Source organism: Numida meleagris, chromosome 1 (assembly GCF_002078875.1).
Source record: "Numida meleagris isolate 19003 breed g44 Domestic line chromosome 1, NumMel1.0, whole genome shotgun sequence".
NCBI classification, from domain to species: domain Eukaryota; kingdom Metazoa; phylum Chordata; class Aves; order Galliformes; family Numididae; genus Numida; species Numida meleagris.
In genome coordinates, this window is record NC_034409.1 from 74,349,684 (window position 1) to 74,374,047 (window position 24,364).

The window sequence follows — 24,364 nt, forward strand, 5'->3', positions numbered from 1 at the left end:
ACTGTTTTCCCAGCAGCTTTGAAAAAAAACAAAAACTTGAAAGATGCACTTTTCCTGTGGAGCCACTGGGTGTCACCATCACTCCGTGGCTTCCCCTGCAAGCTTTAATTTCTTTATTAAATTCCTCTGCTGAAAGCGGTTGGAATATCATAGCTTCCCGAAAAGCTTGGAGCTGAAAAAGTCTGCACCTAAAATGTGAGCTATCGATGAAATGAATTCTGGATTACATTAAAGCATAGTGTTAGAAAGATTTCCAGACAGTTTTATGAAGTGTAGCAGTAGCATGAGCCTCACGGAAAATGACTACAGGATGGAACAAGTGCTTCATGAGGAGATATTCGAAAGGCTGAGTTTCTACCACTTAGTGAGCAGAATTTGGAGGGCAGCTGGGAGACTGAGTTTTACAAAAATAATGAGGGAAGTGGATAGAGCAAATGGAAAATTGTTCTGTAGCAAAGGACTGCTTTCTTCAGTTCTATCCAAGATAGAATTGGGGACATGTAATATGGTAGGTACTCATTTTAAAGCAAATTAAAAAAGCACAAGAACCTGCTGCTATGGGAGTTTTAGGAGCAGGTATCAGCAGATTCACAAAGCCTGTAGACAAACTAATGGATAAACAGTTTATAATGATAAAAAAGGGGACAGGTTGTAGCGATGTGTTCATTAAGGTCCCTACTCCCATGCTTCGATGTGGGAGTAGAACATTGGAAATGGATTATAGATATTGGCCAGCTGCACCTGCTGTCCCTATAAAATATTAAGTGTAGCGGAATCTGGTGAACTGAAAGATCCAGAGGCTTCCTTGTTCCTAGGCCAATGGAGATGAGCAGCAGCTTCTTACTCATTTTAATTCCCACTAGTAGCAGAGTCGTCAAATTCACAATACATCTGCAAATACAGTTTGATACAAATGGGAGACAGTACTTTAAAGACACTCATATAAACAAAGCATGTGTAGCCTGTTTCTAAGGATAGATCTTAGATTTCTCTTGAATTTTCGGCTCCTAAAGCATTTATCCTACTTGCTAGCTAGAAAGACTTGCAAGTTTGTTAACGTGTCACACGTGTGCACACAACAGAGCACAATCAGACAATTCAAATAATTTATGAAGAATACAGTACAGACTGGTGATCGGGTGCAAAATTTGTCCACACAAGTGCACTGACCAGAACCTTCTCACATATTAGCAGATTAGCTTACCCCTCTTCTCAATTTCTCATACTTGTTCATCCATGATGCATCTTGATCTCATTTCCCTTTCTGTAATTATTACCCCAAACTCTAGTCCTGCAAATCCTCAAGTTTTCTTGTTCTATTCCAAAACCTCTCTCCTCGAATCACTCCAGAGTAAGTCCTGATGCCTCTTTATTGTTTCCCTTTGTTTGCATGGATTCCAGAATGAGTTTCCTCCCTTGAATCACATTTAGTGGATTTTGCAACGGGGACAAATGGCTTAGTCGTTCATACCACTGTTGAGGGTTGTAGGAGCGGTTTATTCACAGGGATTAAGTCGGCTGGGTTTCCAGCCTCTTGTCTTTGTTCCTTTGATCACTCTCAGACTTAGAAAAAGAAAAAAAAGAAAAAAAAAAAAAAGAGAGAGAGAGAGTCAGGCAGACAAACACTTTTCCATCCGAATTTAAAACATAACAAAACCAAGCATTTGGAGCCAGTGTGTTTGGTAATGGCCCATACACCTCATTGTTTGGTGTTCTTCAGTTTTTCAGGCAGCAGCAAATGTTACTGATTCTAAGTCAATGGGACTGGATCTCCTGTGAAATTATATTACTGTCTGATGCAGTCTTCTTTCCAACGTCATCTGAAATCCGGGAATAAACTCACTAACTCCGAGGTGGTGTTAGTAAGCAGGCATTCTTTATTTACGACGTCTGATGTGCGAGGGCATTTCTCCGCCCTAACCGCGCATGTTCTGCACAAAAGTCCTTCAGCTTATGTACATTGCTTGTATTATATATGCATATACGCCCGGTTTCCCCTGGCAGTATATACATATTCAATATTCTCCCCTAAAATGTCCTCCTTGGACATGCTCAATGATTTGGGGTGGTGGTCTCAAGACTCTTGGGAGATGAAGTAAGAAGTCTTCATGACTGCAGATTGCTCTTCTGTTGGTTTTCCAAGTTGGCAGTTTTCCATAGCTCGTTTGCAATAATGAGCAACACTTTATCTTTGCTCCCTGTTTTTCTAACCTAGTAATAAGCAGTTTACTTAGAAGGTAGGAAGAGTCCTTGTAGAGTGATGTACAGGAGTGGGCACCCACACTGACCTAGATAACAATGATATACTGGGCTCCTTGAGTAGATAAAGGATGTTATGCAAATGTGCTTTGGTTAGCATTAGACAATTAAAGCAAGTATGTTTCCCTTAGCATAAGCTAGTTTTGTGAAAGCAAGTTTTGTTCAGTTAAGGATATCACCAACACGAAGCTCAAACTTTAACTGATGATCGTTCTCTAAACTGGGTAACTGACATAAGTGATGTTCATCAGTAATCAGTCAAGGCAAGGCTGAAGCGTCCATGCAAATAGCTTCTCCCCTCGTTTCTAAATGTGGTAGTTAAGCTCCGGCACTTTCTTTACTCTCTTCATGCAGATTTCTGCTGTGCACCTGAATGCTTTGCACGATCCAGGCAGAGAACACTCCAGTGATTTGAAGAAGTAATTACACAAAATATTCTGTTAATATATCCTTATAAGCATAGCTGGTGAATTGTTGTATAATATAAATAACAGTTGCCTGCGACACCACTGTAGCCTTTAGATGTTATAGATGATAACCGTGATGTAGCATTGTAAATGGGGAGGCATGCTGTAAGACTGTTCTGCTTTAATGATACAAGTTAGAACAGTATAGTTAAGCTTGCTAGTGCTCCTTGATGGATACCTCTGCCCTGCAGTTTGTTTAGATAACAAAAAGAGCTGTGTCTCTGAACCGAGGAGATAAGGAAGCTCTGCTGAGTCTTTGTACCAAGGAAACAGGAGGTCCTGCTTGGAATCGGTCACTGAATATGTAACATACTTCTGGGAAACTTGCATATGTAACACAACTCTGAGAAACTTCTGCATATGTAGCACATCTGCTGGAAAACTGCATATGTAACACCAGTTATTACATAATATGTAAACTGAAGATCTTTTGTGCAAGCTATGTATGGTTGGAGGAGTACCCCCATGCAACCAGAGCTGCCAATATGACTACCTGCTTAGCCATAATAAAACTTTTGCAGTTAAGTTTCTTCGCATCGATTTCTTTGATTCAAGAGGCACAGCTCTTTCTCCTGCATCATGCTCACTCATCAACGTTTTCCTAGGTACCAAGATAAATATTTTACAACCTACATAAAATTGCTGATGTTTAGTAAGGTTACCCATTCTCCAGAAGAGCTGATTGCAAATTTTCTCAGTAGAGAGCATGCTCTCTAAGCTAAGTGCTGTGCCTTGCCCTGCACGGCTCGGTTCTGGTGGTTATCAAGCTAGGGCCATAGGTATATTGGTTCTCTTTCCAGAGCTCGTAGAGGCGACAGGACACCGATGCGTGCCCTCACCTCCCTCTGTTTGTCGGGACCATGGAGGATGTAGAAGTGAGCACCACAGGCGAGCGCTGCCGGAAGAACAGCTCCCACCCAGGTTCTGAAACGCCGCCACCAGCCTGCGGCTGCCGTCACCCGGGCAACAGAAAGCGGCGCTCGGGAGGGGATCACGTGACCGGAAGTGCCTCGAGGAAGGAAGTGACGACCGCTCGGGTGCCCCGGAGGCCAACATTATTAAAAAAAAAAAAAAAAAAAAAAAAAAAAGGCGGGACCGGCGTGGTGGGCGCGCGCGGGGCATCTGCCATCTCCGCCCTACCGTCCCGCTCCGCCAACCCACAGCGGCCGCGCAGTGCCCCGAGGCTGCACCGCCGGGACGGGCTGGGCCGCGGCTGCCTGGAGCCGCCTCGAGGTAACGCCCCAGTCCCGCCCTCCCCGAACAACGGCACTCGTGCCCCGCCCCGCCCGGCCCGGCCCGGCCCGGCTCTGCCTGGCCCGGCCAGGCCCGGCTGCCCGCGCACGGGGGCGTGTCAGACGGCGGCGTGGGACTTCGGTAGCGCCGGGCCCTCAGGGGCGGCACGGGGCTACCGCCGGGCGGGGGCGGCGCCGCCGCTGCTGCGGGAGAGGCGACTGCAGGTGAGGCCGGGCCCGGGGCGCGGGCGGCCGCGGCTAGTTCCACGGGGCCGGCGAGGGTGCGCCGCAAGTTGACAGCGCCCGCGGAGCGGCCATTGTCTGTCCTACGCCGAGCAACGGGAGCGGTGGTCGGCAGTAACTTCGCCTCGCAGCGGCGCTCCCGCCTGCCAGGCAGCTGCCGGCCTCGCCGAGTTTCGCGCCGCCAGCGTCTCATGGACGGGATGGCGATCGCGCCTCGTCCCCTGCCCTCCTCCGCCAGCATCCTGCGGCGGGTTCCCCCATCCCTCCCTCCCCTCTCTCCCCTTCCCTGCGCGGCGAGGCTGTGTTGCATTGTATCTGTGTGTTGCGATGAAGTGTTTGCGGGCAGCACACCCTCTGTTGGATGCAACTCACACTCGCCGAACTTCGCTCCCTGGGCTGCGAGCCACGCGGGGACCGTGGCCGCACTCGTGCCCCCCGCAGCCTTAGTGGGGAGCTGGGCAGGCGGGCTGCGGGGCGAGGCGCTCGCAGTGCTTTACTGCCGTACCCGCTGCTGCTGGAACATCTGGAAACCAATTTACGGGTCCCTACGGTTGCCTCTGGCTGCCTGCGTAGTTCACAGAACGTGCTGCAGGAAACGACGGTAATAGGGTGAGGAGAGATGTCTTGGTAGTTGGCTGTTCTGCCCATACCTTCTGGGCAAATCTGCGCAAATCTTGTTTGTGAACTTAGTCTCCCAAGGATGAAGCTACAAAACGAATTATAAGGTTAGAAAATATTCTGCACGCAACAGCTGTGTGCCAGGATGGGGAAAACAAGTAAAATATTTCTAACTCCTATGTCATGTTCGGTGACTAGAGTAGATGCTTGCCCTGAATCTGCTGCGGCAGCACTTGAGAAGGGCCAGGGGCGTGTAGACAGGCCACCCGTATTTGTCTTGTGTGCTGTAATCAGTAGTGCAGGTTAGGCTCTAGGCTGGCCTGTGTTTTCATGTTTGCATTGTTCTGTAAACTAGTTCTGTGTCTTTTCTTTCACCTTCCTTTCTGCTATGTTGTTGTCCTTGTCCTGGTGTTAATAGGTCTTTGTATTCTTCCTTGTCTGCCTTTCAGGGTGCAGTTCTGTGCTAGGCGTCGTATAATTTAGCTATTTAGCTGTTTTTTCAAGGTTAATTTCCAGTGAGGTCATGTTTTTACTGTCTTTTTTTTTTCTTGGGTTCTATCCATTACGCTTGTATAATGTTTCACATGACTGTTTGGAATACCTGTCATTTAATAATTTTTGGTAGATTGTTAATCTCATGGAGCAGCTAATTGAGTCATCTAATAGCTCAGTGATCACTAGACTGACATAAAGAGGAGGGTGGCTGGAAGATGTGTGTGGAGAGGGGAGAGAGGGCGAAGTCTAGGCTATTTTGTGTGGAAATAGCCTGTGTCTGGATTGGATTTATACTATGGAGGTGCCTTCTTGGATATACTTACCTGTTGGAAGTGGAATTTACCTCTTCATTTCTGTGTTTTGAAAGGGTTCTTTTGGCTAATCCTGTTTGTTAAATTCTGACCTCCCTTCTGCAAAGGGAGAGCATGCTTCTCTATCCATGTCCCCCAAAGACCTTCTGCCTACAGAGAGACCAAACATTTTTTGATGCCTCTCTTTCCAGAGGTACTAGTGTTTCAGGAGGATTCTCTTTCTTCCGGGTCCTGATTATTGGAAGATGTAGATCAGTGTGAATCTCAAAAATGTGTGAAATCTTAGAAATTGATAATACTGTATATTGAGGAAACATGACCTGATGGAACGGAGCACCAAGTTTGAAGCTAGGTTTCTCTTCCTAGTGCGACTGTTGAGAGTAAGGCCGTGTGCTACAGCTAAGCTGAACCAACACCTTATTTAATTACCTTCTCTTCCACACGACTGATAGCTGTAGGGTCACAACTGAGCTACTTTAACTCACTGATCTAGCCAAAGCTTATGTTTAAAGTGTTTTTTTCTGCAAAGTTAACAAGTTGTGTCAACTGATGGGAAGATCTAGTGAGCATCAGAAGTGAAGTAAATGCTGTGAGGACAAACTGAAAGTGGGCAAGAGAACAGCGTCTCCTGTTCTGTAGAGAAGGACTTGGTAGTCCTGGTGGATGAAGAGTTGGACATGAGCCAGAAGTGTGCGCTTGCAGCCAGGAAGGCCAACTGTATCCTGATGTGCATTGAAGGAGGGTGGCCAGCAGGACGAGAAGGGTGATTGTCTAAGTTTGCTCTGCCCTTGTGAGGCCCCATCAGCAGTAATGCATCCAGGACTGGGGCCTCCAGCACAAGGAAGATGCAGAGCTGTTGGAGTATGTCCAGGTGAGGGCCACAAAGGTGATATGCAGACTTGAGCACCTCTCCCATGAAGAAAGGCTTGAGGGACTTGAGGAGTTCTCCTATCCAGGTGGTCTGGAGAAGAGAAGGCTCTGGGGAGATCTCATTGTGGCCTTCCAGTACTAGAGGGAAGCTCATAGCAGGAAGGGGGAACAACTTTTTGCGCAGTCAGATAGTGATAGGACAAGGGAGTATGACTTTAAACTAAAGGAGTGGAGTCTGGTTAGATGTTAGGAGGAAATTTTTTACTCAGCGGGTGGTGAGGCACTGCAACAGATTGCTCAGAGAAATTGTGGATGCCCCATCTCTGAAGGTGTTCAAAGCCAGGTTGGTTGGGCCCTGGGCATCCTGATCTATCATAGAATGGCTTAGGTTGGAGGGAACTTCAAAGATCACCTAGTTCCAATGCTCCTGCCGTGGGCAGGATTGCCAACCACCAGATCAGGCTGTGAGTGGTTGGCAACCATGCCCACAGTGGAATGGGGTGAGGGGATTTGAACTGTGTGATCTTTAAGGTGAGGTCCTTTCCAAGCCAAACCATTCTGTGATACTTTTAGCTGTGCTGTAATGTGTGCAGTTTCACTTTGATTGGCATATTTGTCCTATTCTATGTACTTTTTCTATGTACCACAATCCTTTGAAAATGTCTGTATTCTCTCCCTTCTCAATTAGTCTATTTTCAGTTGTCTCCTCCAGAGCTTGTATCTTCTAGGTAGGCTTATTGACCAACTATTTCTGTCTATTACAGATTGTGGATGAGGACAGTAGTGGCCAGTTAGAAGGGTGTGTTTCAGCTGAGGAGAGGATGGCTGCATGGTTGAGTCAATTGCCTATGGTCACTGCTGAAGCAGATACAGGAGGCTAGTGTTGGATTAGCAGGGAGACACCTAGGCAGTATTCGAGGGCAGAGGTGAAGAGGTACGGGGGGGACAGGATTAGAGCAACACCTACGTGCTGGTAAAATTAGAGAATTTTGCAGATTTCAAGGAGTTTGTTTGGAGCAGCAGTTCCCCCGATTTTATCAGCCATTCTCAGCACTGTCATTGCACTTGTTTTTACTTTAAAGTTGTCTGCTGTTCTGGAATTTAAAAATTGATAGGGAATATTGTTGCACGTCCTTTTACGCTGTGCTGATCACTTTGCTTACTGACCTGGAAAAGGTTGTGTTTGGTGAATGCTAAAAAGCTTGAAATGTCTGGTTTTAAAGAGGTCTAGATACAGGGGCTTTGCTGGTGCTGTGGGATCCTGGAAGCCTAAGGATCTCATTTAGAGGTCTCATAGGTAGGCTGTAGGGAAGCCAGCTGGTGATTAAGTCAGTAATACAGAGACTATCAAAACTTTTTTTTTTAATCTTATACAAATGATATCCTTCTAAAAGATTTTTTTCTCAGAATTCTGTTCCCATCTAATCATTTTTGTCTTCCTTTTTCTGACTTTACCGCCTCCTGCCTTCCCCCCCGTCTTTACTTCCTATATAGCCTATGTTTCTTGCTACAAGAAAAACCCTCTATCATCTCAATGCACTACTTTTCTGCTAAGTACTTTTTTTTTCAGTCTCACTTCTCTTCCTCTTGGCTGATGAATGCCATCTTCAGGCCTTTCTCAGTCCTGCAGGCCACCACAACTCATCTTTCTGCTGCTGGAAAATCTCTGTCTCTGCATGACTCCTTCAGAAGCTTTCCCCTCATAAGCATTGCTAGTGATTCCTTCATCCACTCTGCTTGTGGCTCCATCCCTACTTAAAGGAACTCACCACCCCAGATACCAGCTTCCAACTGATATTTGAGTTACAATCTGTCAGGAGCAATGAGTAGCTGGAAGTGCCTGTGTTAAGAAAAGAGGGAAACAACTGAGGGGGCTAAACTAGGAGAAGAGACTATCTGCAGGGCAGCAAGAGTTGTAGGATAATTGTACTTCTTGTGAGACTAGAGGAAGAGGTGATAAGAAGCTGCTAAAGTGCAGTGGGAGACTAGAAGCACTGTTGATTCTCCTCAGATCCCTAGCCTTGAGGTAATCAGGCCTGTAACCAAATGGTTGTCTGAATGAGCTGCAGCTGCTACTTCGCTCTGCTACCTGTTTAAGAATTCAGGATGCTGTAGCTTCCAACTGCAGCATGTCAATAAAAATATGAGAATGTGTGTATTACATTTCAGACTGGTAATAAAAGATTTAAACTGTGAGCATAATTTCTGGGTTATTTTAGCCTCTGGCATCCCTATACCTCCGTGATGTAGCAAAGCTGTGGAAGAAGCCTGGTACTGGAATATTCAAGTAAAAAGGCTGCGTAACACAGTGAAATACAGTTTGGCTCTTTCTCTAGCCTGACTTAGTTCCCAATTCTCTCAATTTAGAGCCGGAGTCAATCTCAGCCAAGCTCTTGGGATTCTGTCACCATGGAGACTGAGAGTGAGCAGAACTCTGGCTCCGCCAGTGGGAGCTCCAGCTCTGGAGGAAGCACCCGTCCGCAGATATCACAGATGTCTCTGTATGAGCGGCAGGCTGTACAGGTGAGGCACTACTATGTGCTGGGAATAAACGTGCTTCAGTGAAAGGGTGGTGAGCCCTTTTGTATGCATCTGAGTTGTCATGTGTCAAGGTGGGACCTTGAAGGGCTGTCTTGTTTCTGGATTTAGGAATTCTTGTGCTAGGCCTGACCTTTACTTTATTTTTTATATGTTACTCCTCCAGCCTCTTAAATTTAACCTACTGTGATCCAGTGGTCTCACTTTAGCTCCATTATCCAGGAGCAAGTCACTCAGTTTGTCACACCATTTCCTCTATATTTGTTCTACCCTGTGAGTGTCCAACCTTTTGGCTTGCCTGGGACACACTGAGTGAAGAGGAACTGTCTTGGGCCACATATACATAAGTTGCTCCAAAAGTAATGCCTCCTATTTATTTCCATGGAAACGACAACAGATACAAAAAGCACAATAATACTGTTTGATAGAATACATTCTCAGCTACAAAACACTATTTTCCAATGTTTTAATTTTACTGTTAATCTATGTATTTTTGGCAGTGATGAACAAGAGCCTGCGTGTCACAGTCATAAAAAATCTGCTCCAGCTGAGGTGACTCACTGTCACCCCTGCTGAAACACATCACCCACCACCTCACTGTGTTCACATACGCTGTTTGGTCTCCATAAGCATTCAGCAAGCATTGGTGAACATCAGTGGGTGCAATTTTTTCCACATGGAGGAATTCAGTTCCACACCATTTATTCATACATGCTTCCACATCAGACAGAAGTTTTTCAGACTGTCCCTCTGCTGCCATCTGTCACATAGCAACAACGTGTAACCGGATATTGGTGGGAAGGTTCAACCTCTACTGCCATACCATCAACATGCACCTCTGACATCATGGGCTGACACAATAAAACAGGAGGCACTGCTTTCGGAGCAGCCCTCATAGAATATACAATATTGTTAAAATGTTTTGTTATTTAAATGTTAATTTTTAATATTTTTTTCATTTAAAAAAGAGGAAGAAAATCATAAAATGAATGGTATATTTGACCTTTTTTTGTGAAACTAATGCGTCAGTCTGTTTTGATGGCAGTGGTTACCATTCTCAATGAGGTCTTAAGGTGTTCACCAGAGTTTTTTGATCAAATTTGATTTTTCCTGTACTTCACCTGTGACAACAATTGTTCAAAATGTGTGTACTGCCAAAAAGTGATTATGTGAATAAGGTGTGATTATGAAGTGAAGGATATTTTTCTCTGGTAAGAGTGGGATTATGAAAGTCTGGTAAAGAGACACGATCAGATTTTTGAGTTGAATATCTGGTTGCAACTTTATACATTCCATTTGAAAATTTGCAGATAATGTATTTATATCAACTGAAAATGGTCTTGCAAACATAAATTGATTTTTTTTTCAATCTTGAAACCTATTTTCAAATTCTTTTAATAAAAAGGAAAGCATGACTGCATATTCTTTGCTGTCCACAGGACTGTGTTTAGCCAGTGTATTGGAATACATACAATTATTTGCGATCACTTGAGTCAGCACTGCCCTCCCCATGCCCCGACTTCAGTTGACACAGTGTTAATGCTGGTTAGCTGTTGCTGAGTGATGAATGCATGCCTGGGACCACTCTGGGGACACTACCTTTGTAGTGTAGGGCAGGCTGCATTGCAAACTGTGCAGGGCCGCATGCAGCCTGTGGGTTGGACATGCCTGCTTTATCTGATATATTCATGGTATACTGGAACACTTGTCTGCCTGCTGAACCATGAACACTGTCAGATTCCTGGAGTTTGTTAAAATTTTGCAAGTGTGCTTTTTGCTATCTTGAAATATACCTGTGAATCAGTCTGTTATCAATTTTGTAGTTTTATTACCTATTTTGATGTGCTAATATGGTGGCCTTGCTTTTTTAATGGTGACTAGAGATTGTCTCAAGGCTGTTACTTATTTCTTCATTTCTCTCTCTAATTGTGTTTCAAGGGCACACTATTTTTCACAACTGGGTTTCCCTCTTTCTTTAGGCCCTTCAGGCACTCCAGAGACAGCCCAATGCAGCCCAGTACTTTCATCAGTTTATGCTCCAGCAACAGCTTAACAGTGCCCAGCTTCACAGCTTGGCTGCTGTCCAGCAGGTGAGTTGCAGTGGATCATTCTCTGAGGAAGATGTGGAGATTCTGTGCTTGCACACTGAGGTCCTTATCTGTGATTCCCTAAACACATTGTTTGGGGTTAACACAAACAGCTGGTAAACTGGGAAACTTGATGAAAAGATTTGTTTGATTTTCAGGTACGAAGTGGGGAAGATAAAATTTGGCATTGCCATATGGGAACTTGCACTTCGGAGGCACGTGACTTGTCATTGTACCTCCTTTAAATCAAAGATAGGTGGTTAAATCACCAGGGGATGTGATAGTGTTTTGAAACAGTCTTAAAGTGAACCATGGATTGTTGTTTCTCTAAGAATAACTGTGGTTTTGTGTGTGTGAAAATTTAATGTGGAATCCTCTGGATTTTCTATCTTGAAACTATAGTGTTTTCTTTACTAGTTACTAGCAAGAAGGATCTGGGGTAGATCTTGTCCATCAGTAAGGGTGTTTCTTTGAGTTGTCTTTATTGAGATGATGTATGATGCATAATTGTTCAGCAGGTTTTTTTATTTAGCAACTTTGCTCACCTGTCAGACTTTATTGTCAGTTGAAGATAAATTATAAGTGACAGTACAGTTCTGCCCCTGTTAGTAGCTTTGCTTCTTGGCTGTTGGTCCAAGTTAGTTGTTTTCAAATCCCTACCTGCAGTTCTATGGCATGGAGTGAATAGAATCCTCTCCCAAGTAACATACTGAACTTTTTTATAAAACCAACTAGACACATACAGTATACTTGCCATGGGATCACATAGGAAATGAAAAAAGTATTTAACAGTGTTTACCTTCCTCCACTAACCATATGTGCTACAATTTGAAATTTGTTACTTGCAGTGCTACCATTGTATTGTTAATAACTTGCATGACTAGCCCAGCAAACTGCTAGTATTGACAGGGAATATCTAGATGTTAACAGAATGGACTGGAGCATCTGCAGAGTTGCAGTGTGTAGCATGACAAACTGAGGCAATGATAGGATAAATATTGGTGGAGGAATGGAGGTTGTGCACTTTCAGTGTTTTTCCCACTGCCTGTATTGTATAGGACTGAAGTGGGTTGGTGAAAAGGAGGTGCCTTGCTAAGTTGTTGCACCTGATTTGTAGGACACGGCAGGGATTTGTAGTAGTCAGATTGTGCTCCAGTTCTTGAAAATGTGAGAAGATGCTGATGAGACTCGGTGTTCATACAAAACCAAATATTTGGACTGGACGAAAATGTTTCTTCTGAGTACTCATTTCTCTGTCAATCTGTCTTACAGGCTACAATTGCAGCCAGTAGACAGGCCAGCTCACCAAACACCAGCACCCCACAACAGACTACCACCACCCAGGCCTCTGTAAGTAATCACATATCAAAGCCTTTCTCTTCCTCCTACTCTTCTCTGCCCTTGTTCTTTCTCCTCTTTGTCTTTTAGGAAGGCAGTCAGCCAGGGAAACACAGCTTCTAAGAATGCTGGGAGTCCACAAGATACAGACAACTTTGAGGACTTGGGGTGCTGTCATAATTGGTGGGGGTTGAGGAGCCCAGAGAAGGTTTCTGAGTGGGAGAGGCCTCTTAGCTGGAAAGGTAGACACTGATCTCTTTTTCCTGAGGCTTTGGGGATATGTTGTCATGGTTTAGAAGAGTATCAGGACTTCTTAGAAGGAGGAGTTGTTAGCAGCTTGGAAGGGAATATCCTTTTCTTTGGCAGAGCAGAAATAGCTCATTGAATGAGTGGAAGTATGATTTTGTAGTGTATATTGGGAAGCTGCAATTTGTTCAGGGAGTAGGCGAGTTGGTAAGGTAGATTACTTTGTTTTTGCAGGTTTTATTTTATTTTTCCTTTACTTGAGAGGCTGGAGAAAATGTATTTTTAGATCTCTCACTGAAGTTACAAACAGATATACTTGGGCTTAGCTTACAAATGAGGTTAACATCCAGGGCTTTGGCTAATTTACATTGCATAGCCCGTTAAGGCAAGAATTTCTTTCTTCTTGGTCCCCTGCATGATACAGGGAAAACCTGTGAAGTATTTCTTCTGCTCCCCAGTAAGTGGCTTTGTTCGTATTTCTTTTGCCTCCATCTCTTCCTATATGATTTGGGACTTTTCTCTGTTTTAAGATCAACCTAGCCACCACATCAGCTGCTCAGCTGATCAGTCGTTCACAGAGCGTGAGTTCTCCCACTGCCACAACTCTGACGCAGTCTGTGCTCCTTGGGAATACCACTTCACCACCTCTCAACCAGTCACAGGCCCAGATGTATCTCCGGGTAAGAGATACGTACACACAACTTGTCCTGACTATAAACCGCACTTCCTAGATACTCCAGCGTTTCATTCTTTGGAGCTACCAGCACTTCTGGACTAACTCCAAATTTGACTAACTCAAAATTTAAGAATGTTATGTTCTAAATTCAAATGGGGAAGATCTTGTTCATGAAACTGTGTTTGACTCTGTGCTCAGTTTTAGAGGGTAGATGAATTTTGTATTGTGTATTGACATACTTAAGAACCATATTTGTCTCTGCTCTGCATAGATGTTAAAGATCCCATGGCACTCCTCACTAGAGTACAAATGTGAAATATATGTCCTAGACTTGAGTACGACTCACAGAAATAGAACTACTTTTCTTGTTCAGTGTTGGAACAGATGTATGGTAAATTACTCCCTTCAGCCACTCCACACAGAGACACAAGCCAAGATTCAAGCATGTCTAGGAACGTAATATGAACAAATACATCATCCTTTTGATCAGTTTGAAGTGTTGCTATATAGAAAACTTTAGACTTCACTATTATCAATCTCAGGTTTGGTTACTTACTAGAAAAATATGTTCTGTGTTTTTGTTGGCATTAGATAGAGATTGTAATCTCCTTTTCAAGTAACCCTAGTCTTGGCTATGTCTTTTATCTCTGCTGCTCAACCAGTCCCAGATATACACCTCAAAATTAAATTACACGCAAGTCTTTTAGCTAGTCCTGGACAGTCTGTGGGAGTTGACCCAAGCCCATGTTTAATAGAAGATTGGTTGTTTCCATAAGGAAACTGCTTCCAGTTTCCTATTCTTGAGGGTTATGTTTAGTGTTACATTGCAGGGAATGTTGGGATTTTTTCCAAGTACGACATTACAGCCCTTTGTTGCTCTCTAATCTGCTTGTGGTTCGCTGCCTTTCTTTCTCTATTCTCCTCCATTCCTTTCATTTCACATCACCTGACCCTTCCCCCAACAGCCGCAGCTGGGAAACCTGTTGCAGGTAAACCGGACCTTGGGCCGCAATGTCCCTCTTGCCTCCCAACTCATCCTGATGCCTAATGGGGCCGTGGCTGCTGTCCAGCAGGAGGTACCACCCACCCAGTCTCCTGGGGTCCATGCAGACACAGACCAGGTCAGTGATACCCCCTTCCCAAAGCCCTTCCCTTCCCCTGCACTCTGCCACCCTACTCTCTATACTTCTGCTCCAGCCACCAATGCCTATAAAGAAGGCATTGTTTTATCCCCATTCTGTGTCCCTGTAACTAGTGCAGGCAAGACATGCTCTCTTGCCGTCATTTCTCAATGTTTGCTTTTTGCCTCCAGAGACAGGATTCTTTCCAGCTTAAAATTTCTGAGATGACACATAACCTGAATCACATCTTCACAGTTGCTTGCTTATCCTCGTGTGAAAAGAATTGTTGAGAACTGTGTCCATTTTTTTTTTTTAGTGGGACATTCACTCTGCAAGGAAGAGTCTTTGCCAGCAGTAGTATTCCTTTGCCCACTTGGTTTGTTGTAAAAATGCCTAAGACTGAACAGGCTACAAGATCTTAGCTCCTGCATTCACCTGCAAATGTTTCTACAGGTCAGGGAGTTGCTATGGCTTCCCATTTTCCTGGTCCTATCCCAGTCACGCTTGGGATTTCTAGTTAATTCATAGTCGTCTTATCTGAACCACTTTCTCTGGTCACATTAGCCCCGATCAAACTTGAAGATAACACTGCATGTGGTGGGGGAGTAAATACAGATGATGGCCATGCCAAACAACAGAGGAAATGGTGAAAGGCTGCAGAATAGCTGCAGGCATTGTAAGTGGAAAGCCTGCAGAGAAGAGGAGGCAGGTGGCACGAAAGTTGGAAAGGAATTACTGGTCTTTAAAGGGGTATCTCAGCACTTCTAACAACCATGCAAAAGTGGATCCTAGCAATGCAAGGGCAAGGCAGGTCTGAAGGCTGTCACATGCCTCAGAGAGAACGGTGTTGTTCTCAAGTGGTGTTCAGAAAGTGCCACGAGATCTTTAACTTCCATCAGAGATGGAGCAAAAGGGAGTTCAGGTTTATATGTTTTCTGGGAACAATTGCAGCTGAGCTTTGTCCTGCAGTGTTAGCCAGCTCCACACGTGAGACTTAAAGCATCAACTCAGCCTGCATCCCAGTAGAGTGTATTGCTTACGCATTCTCTTGTTCTCTACTGTTCTCAGACTTCCAGGAAGTAACATGCATAAAACAAACAGACTGTGTTTTGTATGTGTGTTTCTAGGTTCAGAACTTGGCTGTGAGGAGCCAGCAGACCTCAGCCACTAATGCCCAGCTCCAAGGCTCTGCTCAGAAGGCGGCTCTGCCAGGAAACTCCCAGGCTTCAGGCCTACCACAGGCCACAAGTACAGGCCAGACTGTGGCAGTGGCTCCGGCCTCTTCTGGCAGCGCGGGCCAGTCTCTCAACTTGAGCCAAGGGGCAGCAGGCAGTAATGGTGTCTCTGGGGGTGTGGTTGCAAGTAGTGGGAGCCAGAATTCAACAGCATTGAGTCAGACTGCTTCTGCAGGTGCCGCTGGCAGCTGCCAACGGAAAGGCACAGGAGTGGTTCAGCCATTACCAGTAGCAGCTGCCCAGGCAGTGACTGTCAGCCAGGGAAGCCAAACAGAGTCAGAGAATGCAGCCACAAAGAAGGGTGAAACGGACAGTGGTGGACAGCAAACTGTGGGCATGAACCTTACCAGGACAGCTACACCAGCACCCAGCCAGACATTGATTAGCTCAGGTAAGCGGTGCTCTGTTCCTCCTCTTTGAATTAACTGGGCTTTTGTGAGAATGCCATTTGAAAGTCCAGTAGTGAGAGGTTCTCCAGCATGCCTCCCAGCTTCAGTGCTCCCACAGGCTGTTCTCCTGGGATTGTCCTGCTCCATTAAATGACAGAAGTTGATCTCAACCCATTCAGTCCCCACAGTCCTCTACCAATAAGTTGTCAGTCAGTTTGGAGTCATTTTACTGATTCAAACTAGTACAGTGGCTATTTGCCTTTTCTTGTTCCCAGCTCTATTGGTAACCTTTGTTCTCTCTTCTTGTTTGGCTCTGTGTTTGTATATAGCTACGTATACACAGATTCAGCCACACTCACTGATCCAGCAGCAGCAGCAGATCCACCTGCAGAAGCAGGTGGTGATCCAGCAGCAGATTGCCATTCATCACCAGCAGCAGTTCCAGCACCGCCAGTCCCAGCTCCTCCACACAGCCACCCATCTCCAGCTGGCCCAGCAACAGCAACAATCATCTTCTCTGACCCAGCAGCAGCAAGCTCAACCTCCACAGCAGCAGGCTCCACCTCAAAACCAGCAGCAGACTCAGACCCTTGTGGTGCAACCTATGTTACAGTCCCAGCCACAGTCTGTTCAACTTCAGCATGACAGTCCTAGCCAGCCAACCACCAAGTCACCTGTTGCAATTCAGTCAAAGTCTATGGTCACCTCCATCAAACCACCTCAGCTTGGGCCTGCCAAAATGTCGGCAGCACAGCAGCCTCCACCACACATCCCTGTGCAAGTGGTGGGTACTCGGCAGCAGGGCTCAGGCCAAGCCCAAGCACTGGGTTTAGCTCAGATTGCTGCAGCAGTGCCGACTTCCCGGGGAATGCCAGCTGTGGTCCAATCTGTTTCCCAAGCCCATGCTGCTTCCCCACCTTCTTCAGCTCCGGTATCCTCACAGGAAGCTCCTCCTCTCACTACAGGGGTGAATTTGGCACAAGTTCAAGGTACAACCCACATGGTGAAGAATCCTGCCTCCTCTCCAGTTGTGGCTCAGATGCCAACAGCGTTCTACATGCAGTCTCTCCAGCTGCCAGTAAGTGATGCAGTCAAGAGAGAGAATACTGTATGGATTCTCTTTTTTCAGTCCAAGGATGCTAATTGCAATCTAGCCCTGGGTCAGTGGGATGGGAGGAATAAGAAGTTTGAATTAGGGAATATGGAGACCTTACCTTTCAAAAATGCAAATTCCAGTCCAGCTCTTGGGGTTACTGAGCACAAGCATTTCTCTTTCACGTGATCATTCATTCAAAGACTTGCATGAAACAAATGGGTGAGACTCGGACCCTAACGGAAATAGGGTAGGTGTCCATTACATACTAAATATCCTATTTAACAACAATTGGCCTCTTCATTGTTTCTCTCAGGAGAGAGAAGGCGGCTGTGTGGGCCATGAAGACTGAACTTCCCTCTCCCCACTAGGTGTGGATATCTACAGGTCAGAGAAACCTTGATGTGTGGTGTCAGCCACGCAGGTAGAGCTGGCTCTAGGCCTCAGAGGATTCCCTAGCAACAGGCTATGCAGAGGTAAACAAAGATGGCTCCTGTTCCACAGGCCTCTCTCATGCTGCTCTGAATTGTCCAACTAGGGCCTACCTAACTCACTCCCTGGTACATCAACACTTTCCCAGCTCAGATACCTTCAGCTGGTTGCTGAGACTGTACTTTTTAGTGGGTCTTCACTTGTGTAGTCAAGGACAGAATGTGCCAGTTTTTCTAAACTCTGACTGCTTCTTCAGGAAGCTATCACAGGATTTGTCTTATTTTTTAGAACTGGGGGGACTATTCTGCTGTCATCCAACACGTTTCCCCAACTGCTTTGACTCTGTTCTTTCATTGGAGCTGATCTGTTGTAGACAAAAGCTTATTTGGAAACTGCTGAGTGACTGCCATTCCATTCCTTTCTTACTGGAATAATACCTCACTCTTCTCACAGAGTCTTGGTATTATATGAATGTATCAATATATCAAGTAGGATTCTAGATCTTAATCACAGTAGTCTTGACAGTGAGTCTTTTGAAGTTTGGCTCTGGCTGACAGTGAGTCTTTTGAAAGTTTGGCTCTGTTCTAGACAAACACTCCTAAATATAGATATATACTCTGAGGGAGCTGGAGGCGTTTCCAGGGTTGGAACCAGACTGGAGATAAGTACGATGGAGCAGGGTGTATCTTTGCCTTGCCTTCAGTCTGTGTTGTTTTCTGCTTTGTGGCTCTTCTCTTTGCTTATGTGTTCCACTTTATTCATGCAGGCCAAGTCTCAGAGCTTAGCAATAAAGCGCAAGGCAGAGTCTGAGGAGGAGAAGGAGGTATCAGCCAGTGTCACTGCACTCCTGCCTGCCAGGTCCTCTCCTGTGACAGACAGCCCCAAAAACGTGGAGGAAAAGAATGGCCTTGGAGGTGAGGTACAAAGGAGAGCTCTGTGTTATGTGTGGTAATAATCTGATCTCATGTTCCATGTGAAGTAGATGGAGCAATAGTAACAGTGATTCTTGGGCTGTTAACATTCCAGATAAATCTGACCCTGTTGCCACTGCAGCCCCAAATACCACCTCAAGTGAAGGAGCATCAGTTACTTCCACCTCTGCTCCCACTGCAAACCTGGCAATGGTGTCACGTCAGATGGGAGACTCCAAACCCCCACAAGCCATTGTTAAGCCCCAGATCCTCACACACATAATTGAGGGCTTTGTCATCCAGGAAGGAGCAGAGCCCTTTCCGGTAAGAATTTACTGCTGCAAGGGAAAGACATCTCTTGGAAGGGTGGTGGGTATTCATCTTTCAACAGGAATTTATTCTCCTGTGTTCCAAGTCAACTTTGTTAGCTTGAAACACAGAACTGAGGAAGGCAAAGGAAGCTGGCTTCATGCGTGAAGCTAGGTATCAAGAGTTGTTATCAGAGAACAGATTGGAGAGAGTAACACAAGTGTGATGGGAACTGTTTTCTCCAGTAGTTCCCAAAGCAATAAATTATTTGGAAATTGTAAGAGGGTTCTTCTGTCTAATTTTTAGTGCGGGAAAGATGCACTGCATTTTGAACAAGCAGCAAGTGAAGTTTAAGCAAATAAGGGGCAATAAGTCACATGGATAGGATATTCAAGGCAGAGGGTACTTGTTGATAGTTGAGAGAACTGCCACACCTGTGAGTCAGGAAGAAGTAATAACTTTGTTCAGTAGCTCTCTCTAACTTCCCTAGTAGGCAGAGGGATTCTTTTGAGTCATAAGGACTCAAAGGAGTCATGAGGAACATAAGCCTTGGAATGGGGTGGTGGACACAGAGACTCCTTTATTGATGGGCCCAATGCTTTCTCTTCCTGCATAGGTGGGTTGTTCTCAGCTGCTAAAAGAATCTGAGAAACCTTTGCAGGGAGGGGCTCCTTCTGGCCAGGGTGAAAACCTGTCCGGCAATTCTCCAGGAGGGGACAGTGCTTCTATAGGTGAGTTTCAGCACCAGAATGCATTGGTACTGGTACTAAAAATTTATTCTAATACTTCATTGTTTACTTAATACAGTATGAACTTGTCTTTCTTCCTGCTAGTTCCTTAGAGACTCAACCTACAGACCCACGGTCTCTTTTTTCTCAAGTACCAGAAAACATTACTTGTTTTTAATACAATCTAGCATACCCTATGTCAGTAGTAAGCAGAATCTGAACTGTACCTGTAATGACTTAAGGCTGTAAAGGATGTATAGACACAGCAGAGAGTGCAGTGGTGGAGACTTCCTTGCAGCCTTATAGGATATGAGGGATATGCTATTTCTTGCTTGTTAAGTGAAAAGGTACAGACAAGGAGAAATACACAACTGCTCAATATCTTGGGATCCTAACTAGTGGAGCTTCTGCCTCTCCCTAAGCTAATTGCTTAGTAGTTTCAAAAGAGTGCTTGGAATCTGCTCTGAGAAGAGTAGAAGAATGAGGAATCTTTACATGTGATTTGGTTCAGTTCAAATAATCAAATAGTGTGCATCTCTGTGTCTCACTAGAGCTTGATAAGAAGGCAAACTTGCTGAAGTGTGAATACTGTGGGAAGTATGCCCCAGCTACCCAGTTCCGCGGATCCAAGAGGTTTTGTTCCATGACCTGTGCTAAAAGGTAATAGCAAGGCATCACTTCCCTTTTCTTGTGAGTATACATTCTCTGGAATTGGGCATTTGCCCTTTTTCTAGGTAGTGTACAGTATTTCAGTACATCTGATTCTCCCTTCATGGGATGGACTGACCACACAGATCCTTTAGGACTGGACCCATTTATGATTTGTGAATGCTTCTAGGTCTGGAGGAGGCAGATGTGTTGAGTATAAGCAGGATTTTTTACTTGCTCAGAAAATCAGATGGGAAGGGGGAAGTTCTTGGGCTCCAAAGAACCTCTGTTCAGTTGAACATACATTTGGCTGACTAAATGCATACTGATATCTGTCTGCTGTATTGATACTAGACAAAGGCACAAGGGAACACTGGGAGAAAAACCAGGGAAGAAGTTACACTAGTCATTGCTGTTTCCTACTGATAGAAGAGTACTTGTTGTGGGTCTTTTTTCCCTTAGGGGAATGACTTAATTGACCTTTCAGATGTTAGATCAGGACTTTGGTGCACAAATATGCCTTGTGTCAGAAGTCTGGACTGGTTTCTTCCAGGGAGAATTCTTAGGAGGAAGAACAGAATTTGATGGTAAAGGCAAGTTTCATCACCATCTAGAGGAAGGAGAAGCAGTAATTTAGTTAATTGCTGTTTCCTAAATGCTGCTCTGCTTCTACTTATTTGAGGTACAATGTCAGCTGCAGCCATCAGTTTCGACTGCAGAGAAAGAAGATGAAAGAACTCCAAGAAGCTAACTATGCTCGAGTGCGCCGACGGGGATCACGGCGCAGCAGCTCTGAAATTACTCGAACAAAGATCCAGGGCAAGCGTCACAGGGTAAGGCCATAGTCCTGTCTGCTTCTGTCAGGGCAGACAATGTAGAAGTTGCTGCTGCTGGGGTGAACCGGGTTCTCACAGTGTATGTTGCGATATGGTACATGCCAAGTGCATGTTTTGATGCAGTTGTTACACAAGGCGAGCTACTCCAGTTGCTTGATGATCAGCTGCAGAAAGTAGATTCACATTTGTACTTCTGTTTACTCTGTATTCACTCCAACATATGTCACAGATGTCTGAGTGAGTGAGATCAGCTGACAGGCTTGGTAGAAAACAATCTGATTTTACTGTACAGTTAACTTTCTTTCAGATGAATGATTTGAATCAGATTATAGAAGGATTGACTGATCTTCATAGCTGACATGAGGAAGTGGAATAGACTGGGGGAGGATAGTGAGGAAAAGGAAGGGAGTTGAGAGCCAAATCCCCCTTTTGTGATATCATTGAACTTTTGTGACAGCTTCTCCTGGACCAACAGCTTGAGACAGCTGTCCCAGACTGTGGGACAACTTCTGCTGTTCCTAGTGTCTGATTTTTACAGCTAGTAACTGTGAATGTATTTATTCCTTATTAAAACAAAACAAAAACCCCAAAAAATCTCCAAACAAAAACCTTATGTTCTCTTTCTTTTTCATGGGCTTATAGGGCCAGGAGGATTCAAGTCGAGGTTCTGATAACTCCAGCTACGATGAGGCTTTGTCCCCTACATCTCCAGGACCTCTATCAGTAAGGTCTGGCCATGGAGAGAGAGACCTGGCAAACTCTAGTATGGCCCCACCTACCCCGGATCTACACGGCATCAACCCAGTTTTCCTGTCCAGCAATCCCAGTCGTTGGAGCGTGGAGGAAGTGTATGAGTTCATTGCATCATTGCAAGGTGAAGCTATGCTCCATTCCTGCAGTCCTGTGATCCAATAGCATAGGGAAATTTGTTGACTCTTTTTGGAAATCTTTGGGAGTGATGCCTTGTGCTTTCAAACTGTACATGTTTCTGGATTGGAGTAGGTCATGCAAATGGATGAGTTGTACTCCTCTGCAAGTGAGATGGGGAACTGGGATTGTCCATGGCACATCTGTTTCTTAGTGCTGTTTCCTTGTTTTCACAGGATGCCAGGAGATTGCTGAAGAGTTTCGGTCACAGGAAATAGATGGCCAGGCCCTGTTGCTTTTGAAGGAGGAACACCTTATGAGTGCTATGAACATCAAGCTAGGACCTGCTCTCAAGATATGTGCCAAGATCAATGTCCTCAAGGAGACCTAACAGCTCTGAAGCCAGCAGTTTCAACTGTGCTTTGACCCCAGAGCAGCTGCCAGCTTTGAAACATTCTGCTGGGGCAAGGAATGGGACAATCCCATGTGGTCCTGCATTCAAGAATGAAAAGGAATTTAACTGCCTGAAACTGCCATGCACAAGAGCATGTCTTGGTCTTTTAATGGTGCTATAACAAGGGAGGAAAATTCCCACCTGGGGCCTTTGAAACTTCCCTTTCTGTGTATATGCGTCTCCCATATACCACATTAAGAAGGGAAGGAGACCTCCTCCTGTTTTAGCAGCCTTGCAAAGGGGAAGTGCCCTTGCCCCTTTTGCTGCAGCAGGTTTGCTGGATCTTGGTTATGTTGGAACCTGAGGTACAGGAAATGCCTGCCCTGCATGGTTTTGGGAGCAGCTGTGTTTGGGGCATTTAAAAAGGGGACTAGTACAATCCAAGTGGCAGAGATGGGTATACAAGAACTAAAGCAAAAGGGGCTGCTTCTGTTATAGCCTAGGTATATTTTGAACTGTGTTTAATAGCCATTCCAGCACACATACCAAACTCAAAGGCCTGTGGCATTAGGAGCTACCTTACCTTAGCTTTACTGTCACCTGTAAAGATGCAGATTGAAGACTAGGTATTTTGGCAGCTATTCACTCCAGATGCCCCTCTTTGAGGCAGAAGAGGATTTAGCCTGAGTACTTACAACAAGGTGATGGGAAAATCAAAGTGGAAGGAGGGGTTGTTGAAAACCCTTCACCACTAGGTCTCATCAGTGTGCTAGGGTATAATTTACATATCCAAAGCAGTCTCCAGAAGTGCCAAGGCTCTTCATAACAGCTTGAAATTTTGGTTCACGTTTTTTGTTATTGAGTTTGTTTTCTGTTCTTTCATCAGTTTGTATTATTTTTGTCTGTCTTCATTATCCTCAGGAGAGCTTACGGGACAAAGTTCAAGCTGGCAGGATTGTATCACCTGCCTCAGACTTTTTTTTTTAATTGATGTTGTAAAACAAACACTTCTCTTCCTCGGTATAAAAAAAGAAAGCAAAAATGCTCCAACAATGGAATTCTGATTTTTTTTTTTTTAAATACAATTTCTACCTAAGGGGTACAGTTATGTTTACAGGCTAATCCCCTGCCACTCAGTTCCCATGGTTTTTTTTAAAGACCAAATTCTGAAGTTTTTTAGCAGTTTGCCAAAGATGAAAAAGTAGGCAGTTCTCTTCCAGAAGCACCTTCACTTTTAAAAAATGAAAACAAAAAACAATCTGGAAGAAATTATACAAAACATGAAGAGGCAAGTGTCCCCTACAGCCAAATAACTGAAAGCAAGACTTCTTTTCCTAAGCCATTTGTCTCAGCTTTTTTATTTTCAGAAGTTTCACATGCATATTTGAGTGCAACATGAGACTGTTCTATGTGGAAGGCACCTACTGTTGCAGGAGAGCTGTAGTGGCATGGGAGGAGGCTTAATGGCATAAGAAAGAAACCATCACAGATCTTTGGAACAGCCTCTGTATTGACCCACCTCAGAAGAAGAGGGGAAGCACTAGGAGATAGTGAAGTATGGTGTCAACTTTCTAGTCCTAACTGAAGTGTTGAGTCTGAATTTACTTTTATGACATCTTCATTCTTGTAAGAGAAGGATTCTATGCCTTCTTGAATCAAAATAACCCCAGAGGAAGCCACCAGTTCTTGCACCTTGAAAACACTCTTCAGTCCAATGAAGATTAAGGAGGTAGAAAAGGCAGAGGTGAGCAGCCCTTAAACCATTTTATTAGCAGGCTGGGTGTGGTAAAGTGTGTTTACTTTGGCTCTTGGCAGACCTAGATTAACTTCAGTCACATTGAAAGTTTCACCTCTTCATGGTATGTTCAGTGTTCTTAATAAAAATTGTTTGTTCAGGTTTTAAAGGTCTGGTTCCTTTTTAAACTGTCTGAACCTGACCATTCCTATCAGTCAGATCTTTGAGAAGCAACAACTTAAAATCTTTGATTTTCATTCTTTCAGAAGAATCTAGGGAACTTTTC

The 24,364-nt window shown here is 44.7% G+C and overlaps 2 protein-coding genes across 8 annotated transcripts in view; both read left to right on the forward strand.

The window, feature by feature from the left end:
- The window catches only part of LOC110397807 (alpha-2-macroglobulin-like protein 1), a 46,836-nt gene extending 43,585 nt beyond the window's left edge, over window positions 1-3,251 (forward strand). For all 3 annotated transcript variants that reach the window (XM_021394649.1, XM_021394668.1, XM_021394677.1), the window contains one exon: window positions 1,721-3,251. The gene's annotated coding sequence lies outside the window, so the exon portion shown is untranslated. The remainder of the gene's footprint in view (window positions 1-1,720) is intronic.
- Window positions 3,826-24,247, forward strand: PHC1 (polyhomeotic homolog 1). 5 transcript variants are annotated; one of them, XM_021394707.1, is made up of 15 exons: window positions 3,826-3,959; window positions 8,863-9,018; window positions 11,013-11,123; window positions 12,393-12,470; window positions 13,235-13,384; window positions 14,346-14,501; window positions 15,629-16,127; window positions 16,455-17,203; window positions 18,417-18,564; window positions 18,677-18,885; window positions 19,487-19,601; window positions 20,150-20,258; window positions 20,929-21,079; window positions 21,725-21,956; window positions 22,186-24,247. In XM_021394707.1, exons 2-15 carry the CDS (start codon window positions 8,905-8,907, stop codon window positions 22,338-22,340), a joined length of 2,976 nt encoding a protein of 991 aa, XP_021250382.1. In that variant the 5' UTR covers window positions 3,826-3,959; window positions 8,863-8,904; the 3' UTR covers window positions 22,341-24,247. The 5 variants fall into 5 exon arrangements, with proteins under 5 accessions (XP_021250382.1, XP_021250411.1, XP_021250402.1 ...); XM_021394698.1 differs by lacking the exon at window positions 3,826-3,959 and adding an exon at window positions 4,011-4,183; XM_021394736.1 differs by lacking the exons at window positions 3,826-3,959; window positions 21,725-21,956; window positions 22,186-24,247 and adding exons at window positions 4,009-4,183; window positions 20,800-20,833 and having other exon boundaries at window positions 20,929-21,058.

What these genes read in the sequence shown, in the direction of transcription:
- PHC1 (XM_021394707.1), top strand. Translation starts at nt 8,905, where the DNA reads ATGGAGACTGAGAGTGAGCAGAACTCTGGCTCCGCCAGTGGGAGCTCC. An exon ending in AGGCCCAGATGTATCTCCGG is followed by an intron (nt 13,385 to 14,345) that starts GTAAGAGATACG and finishes TTCCCCCAACAG; the next exon opens with CCGCAGCTGGGAAACCTGTT. An exon ending in AAGGAGCAGAGCCCTTTCCG is followed by an intron (nt 18,886 to 19,486) that starts GTAAGAATTTAC and finishes CTTCCTGCATAG; the next exon opens with GTGGGTTGTTCTCAGCTGCT.